Below are 20,498 nucleotides of genomic sequence, written 5' to 3'. Positions count from 1 at the left end.
GCATCCATGAGCAAACCATATAAGTCTTAAATTTGCAATAAGTGTGTGCGCGACAAATGGACGAATAACTCAATATCACGCCAACCGATTTCAATGATTCATTTTTAGTGACAAATTAGTTAGTGTACTTCAGATTCACTAAAAATCACAAAATAAAAAAACTTTTAACAAAAAGAAAACCGACTTCAAAAAGTAAAAAATAAAAATGCACTAAAAAGTAAAAAAAAATAACGGCAATATAAGGAAGTTATAATTATTGTTATTTTTGGAGCCGCGGGTGACAGCAAACTGTTCTGTCTCAGTTGTTTCCTTGGCTGACACCGACTCCAAAAATAACAATAGTTATAACTATATTATATTGTCGTTATTTTTTTACTTTTTAGTACATTTGTATTTTTAACATTTTGAAGCCAGTTTTTTTTTTGTTAAAAGTTTTTTTTATTTTAAATTCATAATACAGTGAAATGTCTATAACTTGGAACTCGTTAAGCCGTCCATCCTCATGTAAATAGAAAGAAAATGTCATTCCCTTCCGCTGAACTATTAAATTCGTGTTATAGACTTTATTTAATTATTTAAATTTTGTAGCTCGAAAAAATTTAACTTCCCTGCGAGATATTGATAGTACATATTTATATTCTGTTACTCGAATTTCAAAAAGCAAACTCCGTAAGTCCTTATTGAGTAGGTACTAGTATCGACAATAATTATTGGATCTTTTGGAGCTCATTATTTGGCTTATGTTCATTTGAACAGAAAAGTTAACGAAAACATTTATTTCTTCTGAAAGATATTCTGTTTATCAATATTGAACAACAAATGGCAAAGCTACAAAGGTTTTAAGATTTTTTAGCACACTAGATTTTTGTAACATGGTAACATTTTGAGAACGAAACCCTAAAAACAGCATTTAGAAAATTTACTCTGGTAAAAATTTTTTCTCTGAACTTTTTCCATTGTATAAATATTTCTGATTATATAAAATATGATAATAAGGGCACCCCATAATAAGTATTTGATATGAATTACTTAAAATGTTGTAGACAGCAGAATGGGTGGCTTAAATAATTCATATATATTCTCAATCGACATGAAATATGAGCAAATTGTTTTTTTTTTTTTTAATTCTAAGTGACTTTTTCTATTTATACATAGTAGTTTATGTCATTGAAAATCTGATTTCAAATCTAGGTACATTCGCTGGAAAGTTCATTGGCTTGCTTGTCTACCGTCTACAATATCAGGTCATTGCGTTTTTAAAAATTTAACTTGAATATTCATAAAATGCATAGATTTTTCTCGACCTTTCCTTGAAACAAAATCATACTTTAAATTTCAACCATTTACTATTTCATATTTATAAATAGGTATTCTTTTTATTTTTCGATAAGGTTTCCATGCTTATTAATTCAAAACTTACGAAAATTTATATAAACTTTGTTGTAAACTTTCTGTGTTTAATTTACATAAACGTTTCGGCATATTTCGAGCAAGGTCGGTTTATATTGATTATGACTATAACCTTAAATGACCCACCTTCATGAAAATCAAACAGTTTTCCTAGCTATTAAAAAAAGACAAAGACATGATTTATTCGTTTTATATGATAACTCTATCTCACTTGTCTTGTTCACATCACGTTCGAATAATTCATTCAATATTAGTGTTTAAACAAAGATGCATGTATAAATTTTCCCAAGATTGTAATACGTCATCTACTTTTCATAATAAACAATTCGTAAACACAAGAAAATTGTAAATAAAACGCATGCGTAAACATTAAAGGCGGTGTCTGTATATCTAGTGGAAATATTTTCAAATATTTGAACGGAATTGGAGCAGTATTTATCAACCGATGCAAGTTGTTGTACGATAAAGCATTGTCGGCTGCCTATATTTCAGTAATAAAAACAAACTTAAAAGTTGTCAAAATCAACATATTTTTAAATAAACAAAGTGGCTTATTATTTAAATTTGAAAATAAATTGTTGTTAGATTAAAATTTATTAAAATGAGTAACGAAGACGAACCTGAATCACCACAAAAAGGTACACCATACAAAATAACAGACTCAACTAGAGAGGTTCGTAAAGGAATTGTTGCAACTTCTTTAGAGGATTTAACCTCAAAATTAAGAAACAAATTCATACTTGGACCAAATGATCCCCTTAAAGTTGTATTGGAAGCTGATGGTACTGAAGTTGACGATGAAGAATACTTTGCAACATTAGAACCACATACAAATTTAATGTTTTTAACGGGTGAACAAAAATGGGAACCATGGTCACCAAAATGTCGAATTTCATTGGATCAAGTTGATGATATTAATGGATCACATATGGAATTAGCTGGTCTAGTGGATCGTTTACAAAGTAATGTATGTCATGTATCACTGTTAAGTAGCAAAGAACTAGAGCTTTTAAGTGATATGGATCCAGATTCGTTAGATGATATACAAGATCCAGATAAAATATTTCTCGAGCAATTAAAAGAAGCATCCGGAAGATTTCTCAGCGAAAAACGGCAAGCTCAAGATGCAATGGATTTATTACGTTTGTATAATGGAAGTAATACGACGAGTACAGAAGCTTCGTCAGCACAGTAAACTTGACAAGGTTTGAAAAATTTGTTTTTTTAAGCACCCCCAAAATTTTTTTGTAAAACGGTTGCCTAAATATATAATGCTAAAGTATTTAGGATGCTTTTTTATAAAATTTAAGGATTATTATGCCTTTAAATTTTAAAATGTAATACGTTAAGAAGAATAACATCGTACAAAATTGTAAGCGATAAATATTTGAAGCCTTAAAATTAAATATATCTTTTAATTTTAATTATTAACACTATTTTTAGCAGTCAATAATTTATTTTTATGTAGAAAATTCAAATTAAAACGCCGATTTTTAATATTTATCGCTTAGTATCGAAAAGACGAAAATCTCGGTCTAAACTATTTTTAGTTATTTATATTCGTTTTTATTTATTTATTGTTTAAACACCACAGGGTTTTTGTATAACTCTCTGATATCCTTAAAATCTCATATTTATATTTGTTTTTGACTTTACAATAAAATATTGTGGATAATTATGGAAAATCTGTTTCGATTACTGTTTATCGATAAGAAAATGAGTGATAAAATATAAAGTTAGAAACGTTTATAAATATGAATTTAAATAAAACTAGTATTTTTGTAGAAATTGATAAGAAATTTAAAAAAACATAGCTTGTAAGAAGTCAAATATCAATAAAGAACAAATTTTACAATAAAACAAAAGTATTGTTTTCAGTTGGGATGTGTAAACTATAATTCGATGTAAACGTTTTCAAAATTTTTTTAATTTATTTTTCTAAACCGTACTTGATATTCCTATTAAACGAATTTCGCCATTTTGTTAAATTTTTTTCTCTTTGGATATTGAAAGTTTTTGTTATTAAGTAATAATAAGGTGTTTATAAATGTAAGTTAGAAATTTTGTGTGCATTGCGATTTTACTTCAAATGGCATTTTGAAAAATTTTATCGACTAGACGACTATTTGGCTTTTTTCTAGGATGTCCAACTTTGAGAAACCATTTCGCCGTATGAAAATAAGTCTCTAAATGTGAAAGAATTTTGTGGATTTATGAAAAATTACATTTCGACTGCGAAAAATTTTTAATTTTCTTAATTCCCATCTAAATATATTATAACCTCTTTTGACTCGTAATTTCTCGACGATTTTATCAAGTTCCTCTATTATTAACGTTTTAATTTTCATTGGGAGACTGAATGGAAAAAAATCGGAAGATTGAATGGAAATATATGCATTTTCAAAGCCGAAATAATTACTTTCATCCAACCGGCGCTAAGTTGAATAAACAAATAAAAAAAATAATTGAAGCCGCAATTGCGGTACGTAAATTTTGATTTATAATCACGGAAAAAATTCCTTCACAATCTAAAAACAAAATCAATTTTTATATTATTTTCTTGTTTTATAATCAAACTGTACCCTCTCTCAAAACGGTAAAAATTATAAAATTGGCCACTTTTCCAATGACCACAGGGTGGAAGTAAATTTTAATTCGTTTTTAGTTAAGAATACATAACTTATCGCGAAAAAAATTATGAAAATGGCCGAATTCGTCTACTGGAATAAAATGTTCTTTAAGTAAATAATATTTATGATTAATGTAAAAAAAATTATTTTTTGGTTGTGGGATTACAACAAGAGATATTTTAGACAAGTCTTTGTCAAAAATAGTCGCATTTTAGGTATCATCTGGCAGTTATGGGCTTAAATGGTAGGTTTCGAACTTCTACATGAGCATTAAAAACTTAAGAATTGCCGGATTTCGAACCTTATTTGTAAATGTAAATTCGAGAACCTCTTGTAAATTTTTATTAAAATTAATATTAATCTAAAAGTTTTTGATCCTCGTAAAGAACAAGCAGGTCGATACCTAAAATTTAAGTCGAAAACAGTTCGCAACAGTTCAATGTTTCCAAGCAAAAATATTTTCTATCATTTGGATAAATATTTTTTTCTATTATTGAAAGGCAACTCTAAGCTTAATCCATTTCCAAAAATAAAATTAAATTGTTTACAAATGAAATAAACTTTTACAAATAGAGAATATTCGGTTAGCAAAAAATTTATCAGTGAGGTTTTATCGAGTAAATCCGAAAAATGTGGTCTAAAAACCATTTTTTCGCTAGAATTTCTAAAAGTAACGCATTATTTCTTCCAAAAAAACACCAATTTTTCAAAAATGTTAACCGTAAGTTTTTTAAAATTAGTACTGGCGTGATTAGCTTTAAAATAGGCACCATATATCTTTAAGGCACCAGGCATTTCCAATGTATTTTCGTTCGGTTTTTATTTAAATTTTTATCATAAAAAAACTCGATTCAAAGTGGTTATTGAAATAAATACCGCGATACTCGAAATAAAATTTAATATTAATAAATTTAATTTAAAAAATATAATTTAAAAACATTCATCAAACTTTCATTTCGCTAAATATCGATATTTTGTTTGCAACGCAACCAACGTCAGTAGCTAAATTTATTCATTTAACACGTAATCAACTCTTAAAAATTCGATTTTTTTTTTTGAAAAACTAAGGAATAGGAGAAAAAAATTACAAGAGTACTTTTTTTCTTACAAAAACAGTTTTATTTAATCCAAGGAATAAACAATTGATAAAGATCGAACTTTTGGATTTTTGCTTGAACCTTCTATTTGTGGTTCTAAACAAATTCCCAAAAGTCCTCATCGATCCGTATGTCGCTACAAAAGCTACCCGAAGTCAAATATTACAAAATACGATCTTTTACGAATATTTCATTAACGGTCACTGTTATCGAAAAAAATGGTTTTAATCAAATTTTTATAATAACAAATTTCCTACAAAAAACATCAAATTACCTTTTTTCGTAAGACTAACGGTTTTTAAGAAAATTCGATTCAAAAAGTTGTAACGTACAGTATGCACACACTTAAAGGTATATATAATTTTTTACGCATTCCATTATCATTGTCTCATCGAAGAGCAAAAAGGGAAATGGAGCTAGTTCATACTTCAAAAATTTTTGAAGTTGATCTGCAATCCTTTTGTAATACTTATTTTATTTATTTTCTTAAAAACCGTTAGTTTCACAGAAAAAAGTGATTGTAGGTTATTTGTAGGAAATTTCCTAATATACAAATTCGATAACCACTATTTTTTCGATAACAGTAGCCGTTAACGAAAAATCGTATTTTGTGTAGCGGGATTCGGATCGATGAAGACTTGCAATTTTGTTGGGAGCCACAAATAGAAGTTTCATACGAAAATCCAGCTCTCCGGGAATTTTTCCAAAGTGAACTGTCTTTATTCTCTGTATTATTTTGCATAAGAAAACAAAAAGATTGTTGACATGATTGCAAATTTTCCATTTTCATCATCAGGTGAAAATACATGGGGAAAAATTGTGTAAATTCATTAACGTAATGTTAGCCATTGAAAAGTAATTCGCGCCAGTACTAAATACAATCAAATTATTTTTCCAATCATTTTAGTTAGATATCAATATATAGCGCAGCTATGTACATATAAAATAGCGAAGACAATGTTTAAAAAAATATTAGCACAAATTGTTCAGTAAACAAAAAAAAAACTTGCTTGCTGTGTATCGTAATAAAATCACCCCGTAAAATCCCTCACACCACTTACACGGTCCTATGTTTTATCTTAAATGTGTTCCTCACATCCCTAAAAACTAGATTCTAGAGAAAATATTTATAAATCTTCTAAAACATAGATTTTCTTTCGTTTGTATGAAAAGTGTCGCAAAATTATATTTCATAACATAAAGAGATAATAAAACTCATCAAAATAAGAAACAAAGTTTTATGTAAACAGTCATCAAAAATTATTTTATTTCGAAATATATTCCCAGGAAAAAGTGAAGGAAAAACGAAAAAAAAATTTATTGAATTTCTAAATAGTGGCTCATTCATTTGAACCAAGTTCATATTAGAGAAATGACCAATTTCCCACCTCGACTATAAGGCGCCGAGGGTTAAAAATTAACTAATGTTCGTAACTGATAAAGAGATGGAGGAAAAGTTTAATTCAAAAAGTTATTCTTTATAAGGGAATGAAACAGCGAACACGTTAACAGGATAAGAGTTGTTTCAAACGCCCCTTTCACCTGAGTCTTTCCTCCTTATAACAAGATGCTTCGTAATTTACCAAATCAAGGAAAAGCTACAACAGGCCAAAACCAGAGCACACTTTCGAAAGGTGGTGAGATTTTTGACAGAACACTGTCGATTGGACTACTTCCTTCATAACATGGGGATCTCTGATGATCCTACTTGAAAGGTCTGTGTAGAGAACAATCAAACATCCATACATGTTATGTGCACCTGCAGAAACGTGCGGGGCGTCAGGTTTATAATGTTGGAGGCCGAAACCTTGGATTCATCAATTCTTGGAAAAATTCTGGTGAAGAGGCTGTCGGCTTTCCGCGTCGCGTCTTTTTTCAACAGAATCACATAGCTTCATCTGCTGGGTCTAAGCGCTAGAAACTCATTTGCGATTTCCCTCTTATGTATTATTATTCTTATCTATACTGACGGATTAACGCACAGCCTCAACCGCTGATCGTAGAGACCTAAAATTTGTAGGGAATTTCCGAAATTCTACCTCTAAGGGAGTGAAAAACGGCGGCAAATTTCGTATGGGACAACTTGATTCCTTGGTCCAATTTACTTTAAATTTTGAAAAGACATTCACTGATAGAAGACGTTTTTCGTATTTTATTGAAACTCATTGTTTAACGGGATTACAAAGGAGTAGAAAATTATTTTGGGAGTGATTTGTATCGAAGTTGATATTCGTCATTTTTGAATTAAATACTTAACCGATTTTAAAAACTATTTCACTTGTAGAAAGTTACATCAGCGAGTATCATGGTCTAAATTTTATTTTCAGAAATATCTTCTGAGCTCTGCACCAAAAAATTAAAATCCATAAAGTTGTTTATAAAAAGGAGGATAAGTGAGGTCAAGGAAAGTGAGGGCTATAACACGGTAGTTTTTGTTTTTAAAGTTGAAATTTCTCAGCAAAGCGGGCATCTGCTAGTTATTTATAAAATAACAAAGAAGTTTTGTTGGAAATATTTTTTCGTCAATCTTATAATTTCGACGAGAATCGAATGGAAAAATTATCGATACTAGTTTTTCGACTCTATTTATATAGAATCTAACCAACTTAAAAAAAAAATGTTCCCATAAAAATTGTTTTCGATTTCTTTTGTAGTTTTTAAGTTATTAGGTTAAACCAAGTAGTTGTAGTTTCGATGCAGGGTTTATAAAAATAGGATTCCAGCAAAAGGTACTGGCTCCTTTTTTAAAGAATTTTCTAATTAAAAATTTTCCTTTATTTCTTATCAGTTCAGAACTTGACTTGATTTTTAAACGACTTTACAAGTTAACGTCAAACTTTCGACTTCAGTGAGATGTTCCCTTCCAAGTAAAAAAAACTTTTACGTTGATCACTTTCTCCAAAAACTCTTCGCTGAAGAAATTTTCATATGGATTGTATAAAATTGGACACCTGGTATTTTGACAATAAAGTATTTCTATTCTAATTTTCACAACTTTTTATCTCATTTTGATGACTTTTAGAGTATAGTTTTGCAACTCCTTGTAAATTTAACTAATAACTTTTCTAAAATAATATCATGGTAGAATTGAAGTAATATATTATTAATTCAAAAAAATTTATACAATGTAAAAAAAATTATAATGGAATTGACAAGACTGAAGTAACGCGTGGCGATCTTGAAGTGTTAAAAAATTGTGTCAAAAAAATTTCCATACAATGGTTTTAAAATTCCTTAACACATTATCTAAAAACTTAGAATTTGAAAATGTGCCAAATTATTATATAGCTTAACAAATTTTGTTGAAGTTTTTAGGCAAGTGGTAGGCAATTTAAAACATTGTAAAAAAAATATGTTTGCTCAAATATTACATTTATAAAAAAAAAAACCGTATATTTTAATTCACAAAATTACAGCTTAGTAGAAAATACTGCAATGGTAGAAATAGTAATATTGATTTTCTCGAAAATGCTACATGCCAAATTCGTTTTTATATTATTTCTCTATAAAATTTGTACAATTTTTATTAAATATTTTAATAATTGGAGATTAAAACTATTTGCATTTCTGTTTTTTTACTTTTAATTTATATTTAAGGAGATATTGCAAGGATTGAATATTACTAGGGATTTCAATAAAACTTTATAAATACATTTTTTAATTAATAAAGTTTCCAAAAATCAGAAAAAATTCCCAGATCACCGGGCTTTTTATGATTATTTTATCGCTCAAAGTTGGCTGAAAAAATGATGAATCACATAGAAGTTATACTTTTCAATTGGATATTTCTAGATCAAAAAATCTAGAGAGTGTGATAAAAAAACTATTTAAAATATTTATACAATCTTTTAGTTTATAATAATACCAAAAAAATATAAGGTTGTCGATGATATAAAAACAAAATTTTAATTTAATTATGAGTTCATCGATGAACAGAGACGACTATAGTTAGAGTATTGATGATTGAAGAGAGATATTTATACTATCAAATTTATAAGCAGCACTTGCACACAATATATTATATATTTTTGCGAGGTATTGTAAACCTAAAAATAACACATTACTTGACTACAAAGCATGTATTTTATTTATATGTATGTACCGTGCAATAAACCAAAACTTTTTTTACAATAATGTAGGGAACAAACACCTTAACCAAATTCTTATTAAATTCATTTGATTTTCGAACATATAATTTTAACCGCCCATTATTTCGATGTTATCGAATGATCAGATAATGCTTATTGAGTGAAGTGAATTACATGTAATGCAATTTACATCTCTGATCATTATTTCTGAGAATTTCAAACCGACAAATTCAACGTAATACAAAAAATGTAATTCTTTGCCTCATTTATTACTTCTCACCAGTGATGGGCATTATTCAAATAATATTTTATCCAATAATTATTCGAATAAATAAAATAATTAATTAAATTTTTCAATAATGATTTATCCGCGAATAAATCTTTCGATAACTTTTCATCCACGTAAATTATAAATGTTTTTTGGAGTTTACTTAATAGTTTCATAGTTCTTGTTTGAGTACGGGTTGAAATAAACCGGAAAAAAGTGGATCCTATCCGGATAAACTCAAGTGCAATTTTCTTCTCACAACAAGTATTTTTATGGAAAAATAGTGGCCGACACCGCAAACTGTTTACATGACAGTAATTTGAAATCAAGCGTGGGAAAAGTCCCGAAAACGGCTGCAAAACCGAGTAAGTAAAAACTAAAAAAAAATTTTGCTGCTTCCCAAATAACTTCAATAACGACCGCGCAAACCTTACACAATGCTCGTGAACATTTCCTTCCGCCATCTCCCCACAAAACCATCCAAAGAGGGGTAAAAGTGTTTCGTTTGCTAGTGGTAAGAGTTTTCGGGACTTCTCCAGTCTGCGGTGTCACTATTTTTCCATAACAGCCTCTCTAATTAATGTTTTAACATACCGTTGCTTCCAGGCGATTAGGGTCCCCTTTTTCCCCCAAATTTCTACACTACCCTATATCGCAAAAAATGGCGTCTGGTAAATAAATGCCCTCTGAGAGAAAATGTTGCACATCGACTCAGGAGCTTATTTACTATGCCGCAAAAATTGGCTGCATTTATAGGATTATATTGCTAGTTCAAATTTATGCGGAGAGATTCTAAATCTCCTGAGGAGAGGGGGGGACGTCGGCTCCCAATGAATGTCTACGGCTCTATTAGTTGGAAAACCCAAAAAATGCACTGGTTTTTAGAATTATCGGTAAGTCATAATAATTAAAATACCTACCATTTCAGTATTTAATTAAGCTGAGAAAAAAAAATAGTATACGTTTTGATTAACCACAAAATTTGATGAATTTTCTAAGAAAAATGATATTTGTCGTAAAAAAGAAAAGCTAACAAAAGCATACCCATTAAGGAATACACACACCTGAGATTATAAAATAATATTTAAAATTTCATGGAGGTAAATTATAAAACTAACTTTTTGAGATTATATAATTGAAATATTTCAGGATTAATACTGGCTTAAAAAGTTATCAATTATCCTCTAACGAATATTTTAATAAAAAATAAAACTTTTATTTTAAAAACTTGAAAAAAATATTTTAATCTTTAGTTCAATTTATATTATGAAGGAGAGTAATTATTCAAAATATGCATGGGTGTTATTTTACGTTTCTACAAAAACATTGCGAATTGGAAATGAATGTACCTATAGAATGTAACAAATGGATAATAAAAAACTGAATACAGGGATTATGAATATAAAAATGAGTCTATAACCCTAAAGATTTATTCTTGACAACAAAACATACAAAAAGTTCATGTGCCGAAAACAGGCCCCTTTAGAATTACAGTTGTTAGTATTATTAACTTCCCAGTGTAGGAAGTTATTGTGGTCTAAGGGATAGAGACGTGTTCTGCTCGTGATCTGTAGCCTTCCAATATTATTGTCTTTATATAAAGGGGGTGTGGAGGAAACTTCACCAAACAGTATCTTTTTCTGGATGCATTGGTAGCTCTTGCAATGCTTCTGGCTGATCTTCACTCCAAAATGACAATTCTGCTTATTTACGTATCCATTGAGCCAAAAATAAGCTTCGTCGCTGAACACAATTTTTCGAAAAAAAGTGGATCTTCCGAAAAATTTTCAAGTGCCCATTCACCAAAAATTCTGCGTTGTGGTAGGTCGTTCGGCTTCAATTCTTGCACCAGCTGCATTTTAAAAGGCTTCACACTTAAATCCTTCTGCAAAAGTTTCCAGGTTGTTGAGTATTGCTGCGAACGGAGCCGAACCGATAATTGATGGAAATCACTAACACTGGCCGATACAGCTGCGATATTTTCTTCAGTTCGCACTGTACGTAAGCGTGTTGGTGGTTTAATGCCAAACAATGTAAATTTTGTGCGAAATTTAATTACAATAGCCCGAATAGCCGCTTCAGTGTGCCGATTAAACTGGCCATAAAATGGTAGAAGCGCGCGATGAACTTTCTTAACAGAGAACGCATTTTTGATAGTAAAATTCAATAATTTGCAAGCGTTGTTCGTTTTAAAACATTTCATGGTTAAATTATAGACCAAACTGAAGATATTTGACAGTGAGACAAAACACGAAACGTGCGTGAGCTGTCAAAATCAGTATTGCCAAAAAGAAAATATTTAAAAAATCACCCGTTATTTTCCCTAACACAGGTACTGTACTATCTCTAATACTCCTGTTAGAGAGAGTGCAAATTGCCCTGTATGAAAGACAACATACATTTTATGAAAAGTCTAATGGCGTTAAATCATACGATGTGAGTGGCAAGTTGACGTCACTAAAAGGCAAGATAGCAATCCCGCTGAATTAGTTAGGAAAATTCATTGTTGAAAGAAATATACGCTTTCTGAATATATCTGTTGCTGAAACGCAGAAATATATAAAAGCTTTTAAGTAAAAATTAGCCCAACCGTGTGGAATTCCTCACTTTTAAGTTCGTGAATCTATTTTTCATTATAAGATGGCACGATAAACTTCAAAATGAGGGGTAAATCTTAAAATTTGATAAAGAAATAAGAAAGATCTCGCGAATCTATAAAAAGCCAGCTAGGGAAATAATATACAGGATGTCTTTTAACATGACATATGCAAAAAGAAGTGGTCTTTATAGAAAAAGAAATCACTTTTATTAAAAAATATAAGGAAGGTTTTTGCAAACTAAGGATAGGATAGGAGTATTATGGCCGAAACTGGATTTTATGGGACAAATAACATACAAAATAACCCACATCACGACTCTTTCTTCTCAGGTCCCGTCAAATATCTACAAAGACATCAACTAATACAAAACTCGAAATCTATGATAGCTCCAAAAGAGCGAATTCCTTTTGTCAACTTTTTCATTTGGCTTGTCTAGGCAGTATCGAGCAAAAAAGGTTTTTTTTTTAATTTTGACGGTCGATATCTCGAATACGGTTTAATTTAAGAAAAGGAGAACAGATGAAATGTCTTCCCCATAAAAAGGCGTGGGAGTATAATGAGCGGGCGAGCAAGTCTGAAATTCATCAAAAATCCAAACTTTTTTATATATATTTACATGTAATTATTCTTTTCAAAAATTGTTTAAATACACTCCCACATATCTCGGAAGTGATTCCTTCAACCAGTTTCCTTATTATCTGTTCTAAATGTGTTCTACATTTCTAAACGACCATTAATATTCCTGTCGAACTTTTTCAATTTGTGAACATCGTGTACATTCGATGTCAAAAATAGAGATTTTTATAAAGAATAACTTTTTTTCGTAAACCTAATGACAAAATTTTCCATATGTAGCCAACTTAAATAAACACCCTGTATATATTTTGAATTAATTATTGCATAATTATAATTCGAAGAAGATCATTACCAAAAAAAACTACCAATGAAAAATTTTATATAGACTAAAAATAATTAGGATTAAATATTAATTCTATTTACAGAAAACTTTAATCATGAAAATTACACAGGTTTTCAACTTAGTAATAGCAATAATTAAATGAAAATAAAAACCCTAAATGATGATTAATTACCTCAACATATGGTAAAAAATAATATATTTCACATGGATCTCATCATCACATCTGTATTGTATCCTTGAATTGATGATTTAGCAAAAAAAAAAAAAAAAAAATGGAATGGGAAAGCGGCGGTTAAACTTGATTTGAAATGTCGACTTCGTACTCTAAGTTTCCTCCTATGTTGTGTTAATAATTGCAGATGATTGGAATTTGTTGGAGTTTTCGCACCATGATTTCAATATTAACGTAAAATAATATTGCCTATAATTTTAAATAAATAATTCTATTACATTAATTATGAAATCATTGTGTGAAAACTCATCATAATAATATTATGAATTATAAATAAATATTTCCATGCACGCCGTTAAAGATTCACAACGCAACGAATACTTCAGTTAATAAGGATTTTTGACCTCCACTTTTGCGTTTGTTCAAATCTGCTATCAAAGCTCTTCCTTCAATATATTTTTTTTAAATAACCTGAGTACGGAGTGCTATGGCGAATTGAGATAACCGGAAATTTCGGTTTTTTTACAAATGAAAATATAATTTAAAAAATATTAATTATTGCTAATGGAATTTAAACAATTAAAGAGAAATAGAAAAAAAAACTCATATTAGGAGTGGAACCCGGATCTCTTGGATTCATGCTAAGCTCCTTAGCCAACTGAACCATACGTCCTGTCGGCACAATGTGTAATTTTTTCAACTCGACGTAAATTTTTAATTTGCTTTGTTTGTCAACGTTAACTTATTTATTTATTACTAGCTTGATACTCGGACTTAAAAGTAAAGACCTCCACGTTATAGCCTCCACCTCTCTTTCTCTCACTTATCCCTCTTCCATGACACTCGAAATAGAGGTAAAGATTGTTTTACACAGGTAAAATATATGTACAGATTTAAATTTTTTTTTAATATTACATAGTCTTGATTCATTGAGTGTATCAGAATAGATGGCCATGAATTGTATCTCGTTCAAAATTTTTATAGAAATCTTTAATTTATGGTTCAAAATGATGCTCATACATGGCGTAATGAAACTATGACTAAATTTAATTTTTTTTAAATATATCTTTACAAAATGTAGCTCATGTGTTCTTATGATGTATGAGCTATATTATTGTTAAGTTTCATTCAAATCCATTCAGTTTTAAGCGTCCTTTACGTGAAAACGTAACATACAAACAGACATTTTTACTTTCACATCTATAACATATATTTAAGTTTATTTACTAAATACTACTTTTTCATTAACTCAAAGCTGCTTTCAAAACTTTTCCTTAGACAAAAAAAAAATGACGAGACAACCGAGGAATCTCGGTTTTTTAAGAAATTAATAATTGAATTTAAATATTTGTAGAAAATATTTTTTAAATTATCACGGAGTTGAATTTGTGTAAGACAAAAAAGTTATTTTTGGACGGAAATTTTTTATATACTTCAATCTGGCATAACTCGTTCATTTTTTGAGTAAATTCGATAACCTGATTATAAAATTTCTCTATACATGTTATCAGCGAAATTTAGATTTATTTCTTAACTTTACCTGAAATGCCATTTTCATTCCAAAAAACCGTCGTTTCTTGATTGCATTAACCCGACAGAAGATGCTAAGGCATATTTTTTTATAAGCTTCAAGAAGCTTTTTTAAAAAATTCGCTTTTTAAGTGAAGTTAAAAGGGTAGGTCAAAAATTTTTATTCATTAAATTATTGTTATTAGTTAATATAATTTCTATTAAAATTTAGCTAAAAAAATAAAATTCATAATTTGTAAAGATGGATCCATTTGTAACATAAATGTGCCAAAATAAAAGTGTTTGCAATAAATCATCCATATTCATAAGAGGACATTTTTTCAATCGTGAAATAATCTACAAATATTTCTTATGCACATAATTTTATAAACTTTTCAAAATTAACACCCAAAAGTATACGTACATGATCGCTTTCCAAAAAAAGTTAAGAACCTTTCACACTTACCAAAAAAGTAAAAATACCAAATTATGCCACACCTTGTTATCGGCGTTGTGAATTTAATAAACAAAAATAAAAAGAATGATTATTTATAATAATAAGAATAGGGCAAATGGCACAAACGAACTGAATTTTTGTAAACTTCTGAAGGGCAAAACAAACGAAAACGTATATTACTAATTGGAAATGTAGGGTAGAGAACGCAACAATCTTTACCATGGGCGCCGCTAGGATTACATTTAGAGAGGTGCAGTTGCATCTGTATTTGGGTTGGCCAAAACTTACGATACCGAAAAAAATGGTTGCTATGCACCCCTAGAAAATTCTCTCCAAATATGAGATATTAATATTAATATGAAGGTTCTTTTTATCAAAGTTTTCATTTAAACCGACTTCAAACAAAAAAGGAGGATGTTCGCAATTCGACTGTATTTTTTTATTTTATTTATTTATTTATTTATTTTTTTTTTTGTTACCTCAGAACTTTTGACTGATGGTTTCTCTTTAAAAGCAGGTGCTTCCCATGTGGTCCCATTTAAATTTGATCCAGTTCTGACAATGGCATCCATGAGAAAACCATATAAGTCTTAAATTTGTATTAAGTATGTGCGCGTCAAATGGACGAATAACTCAATATCACGCCAACCGATTTCGATTATTCTTTTTTTAGTGACAAATTAATTAGTGTACTTCAGATTCACTAAAAATAAAAAAATAAAAAACAAAACCGACTTCAAAATAAAAAAACTATTCCAAAACAAATTAATATGTACTAAAGAGTAAAAAAAATATTTGCGTATTCTTCTAAATAACAAACAATCAAAATATTTTTTAGAGTTTCCTTAAGTGAAATATATAAGGCTATGAAAAATATTAGACTACTTAAAAGTCAATCAAATTATTACGATAATATAATGTTGTTACAATTATTGCTATTTTTGGAGTCGGTGTCAAGGATAGAACTGTGACAGAACAGTTTGCTACATTTACTTGGCCGACACTGACTCCAAAATAGCAATAATTATAACTAGATTATATTATAGTAAGAATCTAAATCTAATAATATAAAAAATATTTTGATTTGAATTGTAAACAAGATTGTTAAAAGCCAAACATTTCCATGCGAAAATACACGTTTCTCGATCTTTCGATATTCGTTTAAGAATACTAAAAAAAATTAAACTTGGATAATTAAAATTTCGTACGAATGTGCCACATTTCCTATACTATTAAAAAAGTATTGAAGAAAAAAACGAACACAATTACGTAAAGTACTTATGAAATTAGATGTACTATAATAAAAATATATTTAATTTAATGAAGACAAAAATTCATTTTCGAGATATTTAATAAAATAAATAAGAAAATTGTTTACAAAAAATTGATAAATATTTCTTTTTAATAACATTTTTATTTTATTTTATTTACACATTTTTGGATTATTTTTTCATCAAATATAAAAATGAAATGTTTTTTTACCTTCATTTTTCATGATTAATTCCAGAGGGAAAAAAATAAATATTTATTTTACTCCAAACGCCATTCATAGGCCTTAATCCAAAAGTTGGACAAAAACTGAAACATAAATTTTATTAAAAATATATAAGGTGGATCATTTTAATTTATTATGGCTAATAGCTCGTTTTGTAGTTAATCAATCAAATAATACCTTTAATAAAAGTTGCAGACTTTGATGGGGACCAACGAAATGTTTTCAAACAACTTTGGACCCATCATACGGCCCTGGGCTTTTCCCTACTTTTTTATAACAAATTCCTATTCTACGGAAAAAGTAGATTGAAAAATAATTTTTAAATTTGGTCTTACTTATTAAATCTGCGAGTCCGCAATTGAGCTATGGCGAAAGATTACTCAAAGTCAAAATAATCGGAAGTAAAAAATACAAAATATAAGAACCATCTAATATTCTTATTTAGAACATATGATGATAGCTACAATATATTAAAATGGTCCATGTAAGGACACGTAAACGTACCAACGTGCCATATACTGGAGGTTTAGATTTTTAATTAATTATTATGTTATATTTATCAAATTTATTTAAAAAATAACAAGTTTTCTATTTTTAAGATTATGCGAATTGAAATTTTATTCATATAATTTCAAATTTATAATATAAAATGATATAATAGGGTATTACAGAGACCATAAAATGGGCGATTATTTTATGTACTTTCCAAAAAATATTGAATAATATTCGATTTATCGATTTTAAATAGCTCATCAAAACAGTATTGGCAACACAGTTATCAGCGAACTAAAATTTGTGATGGCATAAACATAATAGCTAATTTATGGTATTTTGCTATAGTGTAAAGAGGAGAGTGTAAATAAGAGTAGAAGATAGTGTTATTGAAATTTATACTATCATAAAAAAGATAACAAAAATATCTATATATTACCGCGGTAACATCAGCATATATGTTATCTTTCTCGTAATAGTTTTTCAATAACACTATCTTTTACTGTCATCAACACCCTGCACTTTACACTCTACACAACGTCAAAAGAACTTACCTATTGTTTTATATTTAATTGAATTGTTGGAGACTGAGTTAAGACAATGCCGCCATTTTCAGCCAAAAGGCTATACAAATATAAAAGCTAATATACACCGTGTTCAGTTATTGAATGCAGAAACCCGGCTTACCAAAATAAGCTTATCAAGAGCAACAAAAAAACTCTTTTCCAAATTTGGATCTAAGTCCTTATTTGGGAGATACGGGTATAGCAAAAATTGATAAATTTGTTCATTCACTAACTATCATTCGATAACCAGTAGCCAATTATAATCAGTTGATATTAGTAAATTTCACTTAATAATAATGGAAGGGATTTTAAAAAAAGTACAACATTTTTTAATTGGATCTGGTCAAAATATGGAGCTTTTTATATTTTTATTACATTTTTATGAGAAAACAATAACCACTCTGAATTAAAATTATATCATTGGACATAAACAAACAAACCACGCCCATTGTGACGTAATTTGTTTGTGTTCTAATAATGTAATGTTTTCTGGCAAAAATATAATAAAAATATAAAAAGTGGGATTCGACCAAAACCAATAAAATAATTTTATACTTTTTTAAAAATCCCCTCCATTATTAATTGAAATTTACTAATATCCACTGATTATTATTGGCTACTGGTTATCGAATGAGTATGTCAGTGTATGAACAAATTTATCAATTTTTCTTACCCGTATCTCCCAAATTACGCCTCAGATCCAAATTTGGAAAAGAGTTATTTTGTTACTCTAGATAAGCTTATTTTCGGAAACTAGGTTTCTGCAGTCAATAACAAAACACGTTGTATATGGTAGTATAAAATTTTTAGCCAATCGTAATACACTTCTTATGATCAGGGTGTATATGACCAAACCAAAAATTAATATTATTGGCCGTGGCTCAACTTTTAATTCAAATTTTTAGGTTGTTTTTTTTTGTAATTTTTTTGTTTTTTTTTTTTTTTAATACATAATCTATAATTTTTTCTTCAGATTACGGCACTACAAATAAATTTAAAACCTGTAATCTATGCTATATTTTTCATACTGTCAAACAGCCTATTATTACGCTAAAAATATATTTTAAAGTATGCATAAGGTCTAAATAAAAATCGGATATCATTTTTTTTTTAAAGAAATGGGATAAATAGTTTTGAAAGTGTCATTATTCATATTTGTTAATAAAAAATCTTTTTTTTTCAGTTGAACAGTTTTTGTCCAATTTTTTATGAAAAAAAGGGGAATGATCATGAAAAAATATCAGAAAAACCTGGGTGCTAAAACACAAAAGTTAAATGAGTGGCGTTAGGAATATTTAATTTCTTTTAAAGAATATTTTGTTAAATTTTAATAATTTGTTAAGTCTTATTTATATGGAATAGACTATATAATGTAATAAGAAAATAGTTTTAGTAAAAAATTAGAAATAAATAAAATAATTATTTGTTTTATTAAAAAAAATACTGATTATTATATAATAATAAAAAATATATACATGTATAGTTTTTTTAAATAAAATTTTTTATTATTGTTTTTTTGTAAAGTTTAAAATAATAATTAGTTGTAAACAACCTCTTGTAATTCGTTTTTAATAAAATTAATACAATAATTCCCTAATTTGTTGATTTTATTTATTTTGTTTGTTTATTATTGTTATTTATTAATTTTTGAAAAAAAATTACATATCAAAAAATTGTTCCTAAAATGCTCTTTCAGAATATACAATTGCTTCACTTATATAATTAATAGTTAATCAGTTATTCAAAATTAATAATTTTTTAATAAACCTTTTCACTTCAATTACGATTTATTATTGTTTCGTACTGGCAGTAATAAATTGAACAAAGATACAAGGTATTTGTTATTCATTTTATCACATTAGTTTTTTAACAAACTGTCCGAAACAAAAGGTAATCACTTTTTAAAATGAAAAGGTGTATTCCCGATTGTCTCCACTTAAATTTAAATATACATACTCCAAACGTTAATATTTAAAAACAAATTCAAGATGGCGTTAGTGAAATGACAAATTAATTTGACGTTTATAGCGTCAAATATTTTTAATAATGAATAACTAATTAACTATTAATTATTTAATTGGAGCACTTATATATTCTGAAGGAGCATTTCAGGAGCTTTTTTTGTATTTATGTATATTAACGATTAAAATTTGCAAATGTAAATTAAGATAATTGGATATTCAAATTTTTTTAATTATGAATAACTAATTAATTATTAATTATATTAGTGGAGCAATTGTATATTCTGAAAGAGCATTTCAGGAGGAATTTTTTTATATATAATGTTTAAATATTAATATTTGGCGCTAACTGGTTTATGATTCTATACCTAGTATCAAAACTTTTTTGTATTGATAAAATTTCAATATAAGAAGTGAAGCGAAACAAAATCAACATTCTTCACGAAGATATAGTTTCGATCTGAGTATCTTTGGTATACCTTAGGGTCAATTCATGTCAAGCCAACACTTTAAGATTTTTTTTCTGACCATTTCAGAATCTGCTGAAATTTGGCATTTGGGTAGAGCTCATATAGATTTAAGAACGATACCATATTTAAGGTAGTACCTACACGAAAGTGATATTTCAAGAATTTCTCAAAACTCAGAATATAAAATATTTAATTCATAATACACATGCTGTTAAAATTAGAAGATGATTTACCATGCCATACATGAGATATTAGCAATTAAAAGTGACGCAATTTGTACGTGTACATGGGAGAAGCGTATAAAAATACACAAATTTACAAATATTATATTTATTTATCAATGAATGACGTTCACCATCTCTAT

General features: G+C 28.4%; 1 protein-coding gene across 2 annotated transcripts; it reads left to right on the top strand.

Annotated features, from left to right (window-relative positions):
- Positions 1–1,866: 1,866 nt before the first annotated feature.
- On the top strand, positions 1,867–18,927 carry LOC123301007 (DNA fragmentation factor subunit alpha-like). 2 transcript variants are annotated; one of them, XM_044883718.1, is made up of 2 exons: positions 1,867–2,615; positions 18,887–18,927. In XM_044883718.1, exon 1 carries the CDS (start codon positions 2,012–2,014, stop codon positions 2,603–2,605), a length of 594 nt encoding a protein of 197 aa, XP_044739653.1. In that variant the 5' UTR covers positions 1,867–2,011; the 3' UTR covers positions 2,606–2,615; positions 18,887–18,927. The 2 variants fall into 2 exon arrangements, with proteins under 2 accessions (XP_044739653.1, XP_044739654.1); XM_044883719.1 differs by lacking the exon at positions 18,887–18,927 and adding an exon at positions 15,668–15,799.
- The last annotated feature ends 1,571 nt before the right edge of the window (positions 18,928–20,498 follow it).

This window comes from Chrysoperla carnea, chromosome 5, assembly GCF_905475395.1.
Source record: "Chrysoperla carnea chromosome 5, inChrCarn1.1, whole genome shotgun sequence".
NCBI classification, from domain to species: Eukaryota; Metazoa; Arthropoda; class Insecta; order Neuroptera; family Chrysopidae; genus Chrysoperla; species Chrysoperla carnea.
The sequence above is the reverse complement of the archived record's forward strand: the minus strand, read 5'-3'. Positions and strand labels throughout refer to the sequence as shown.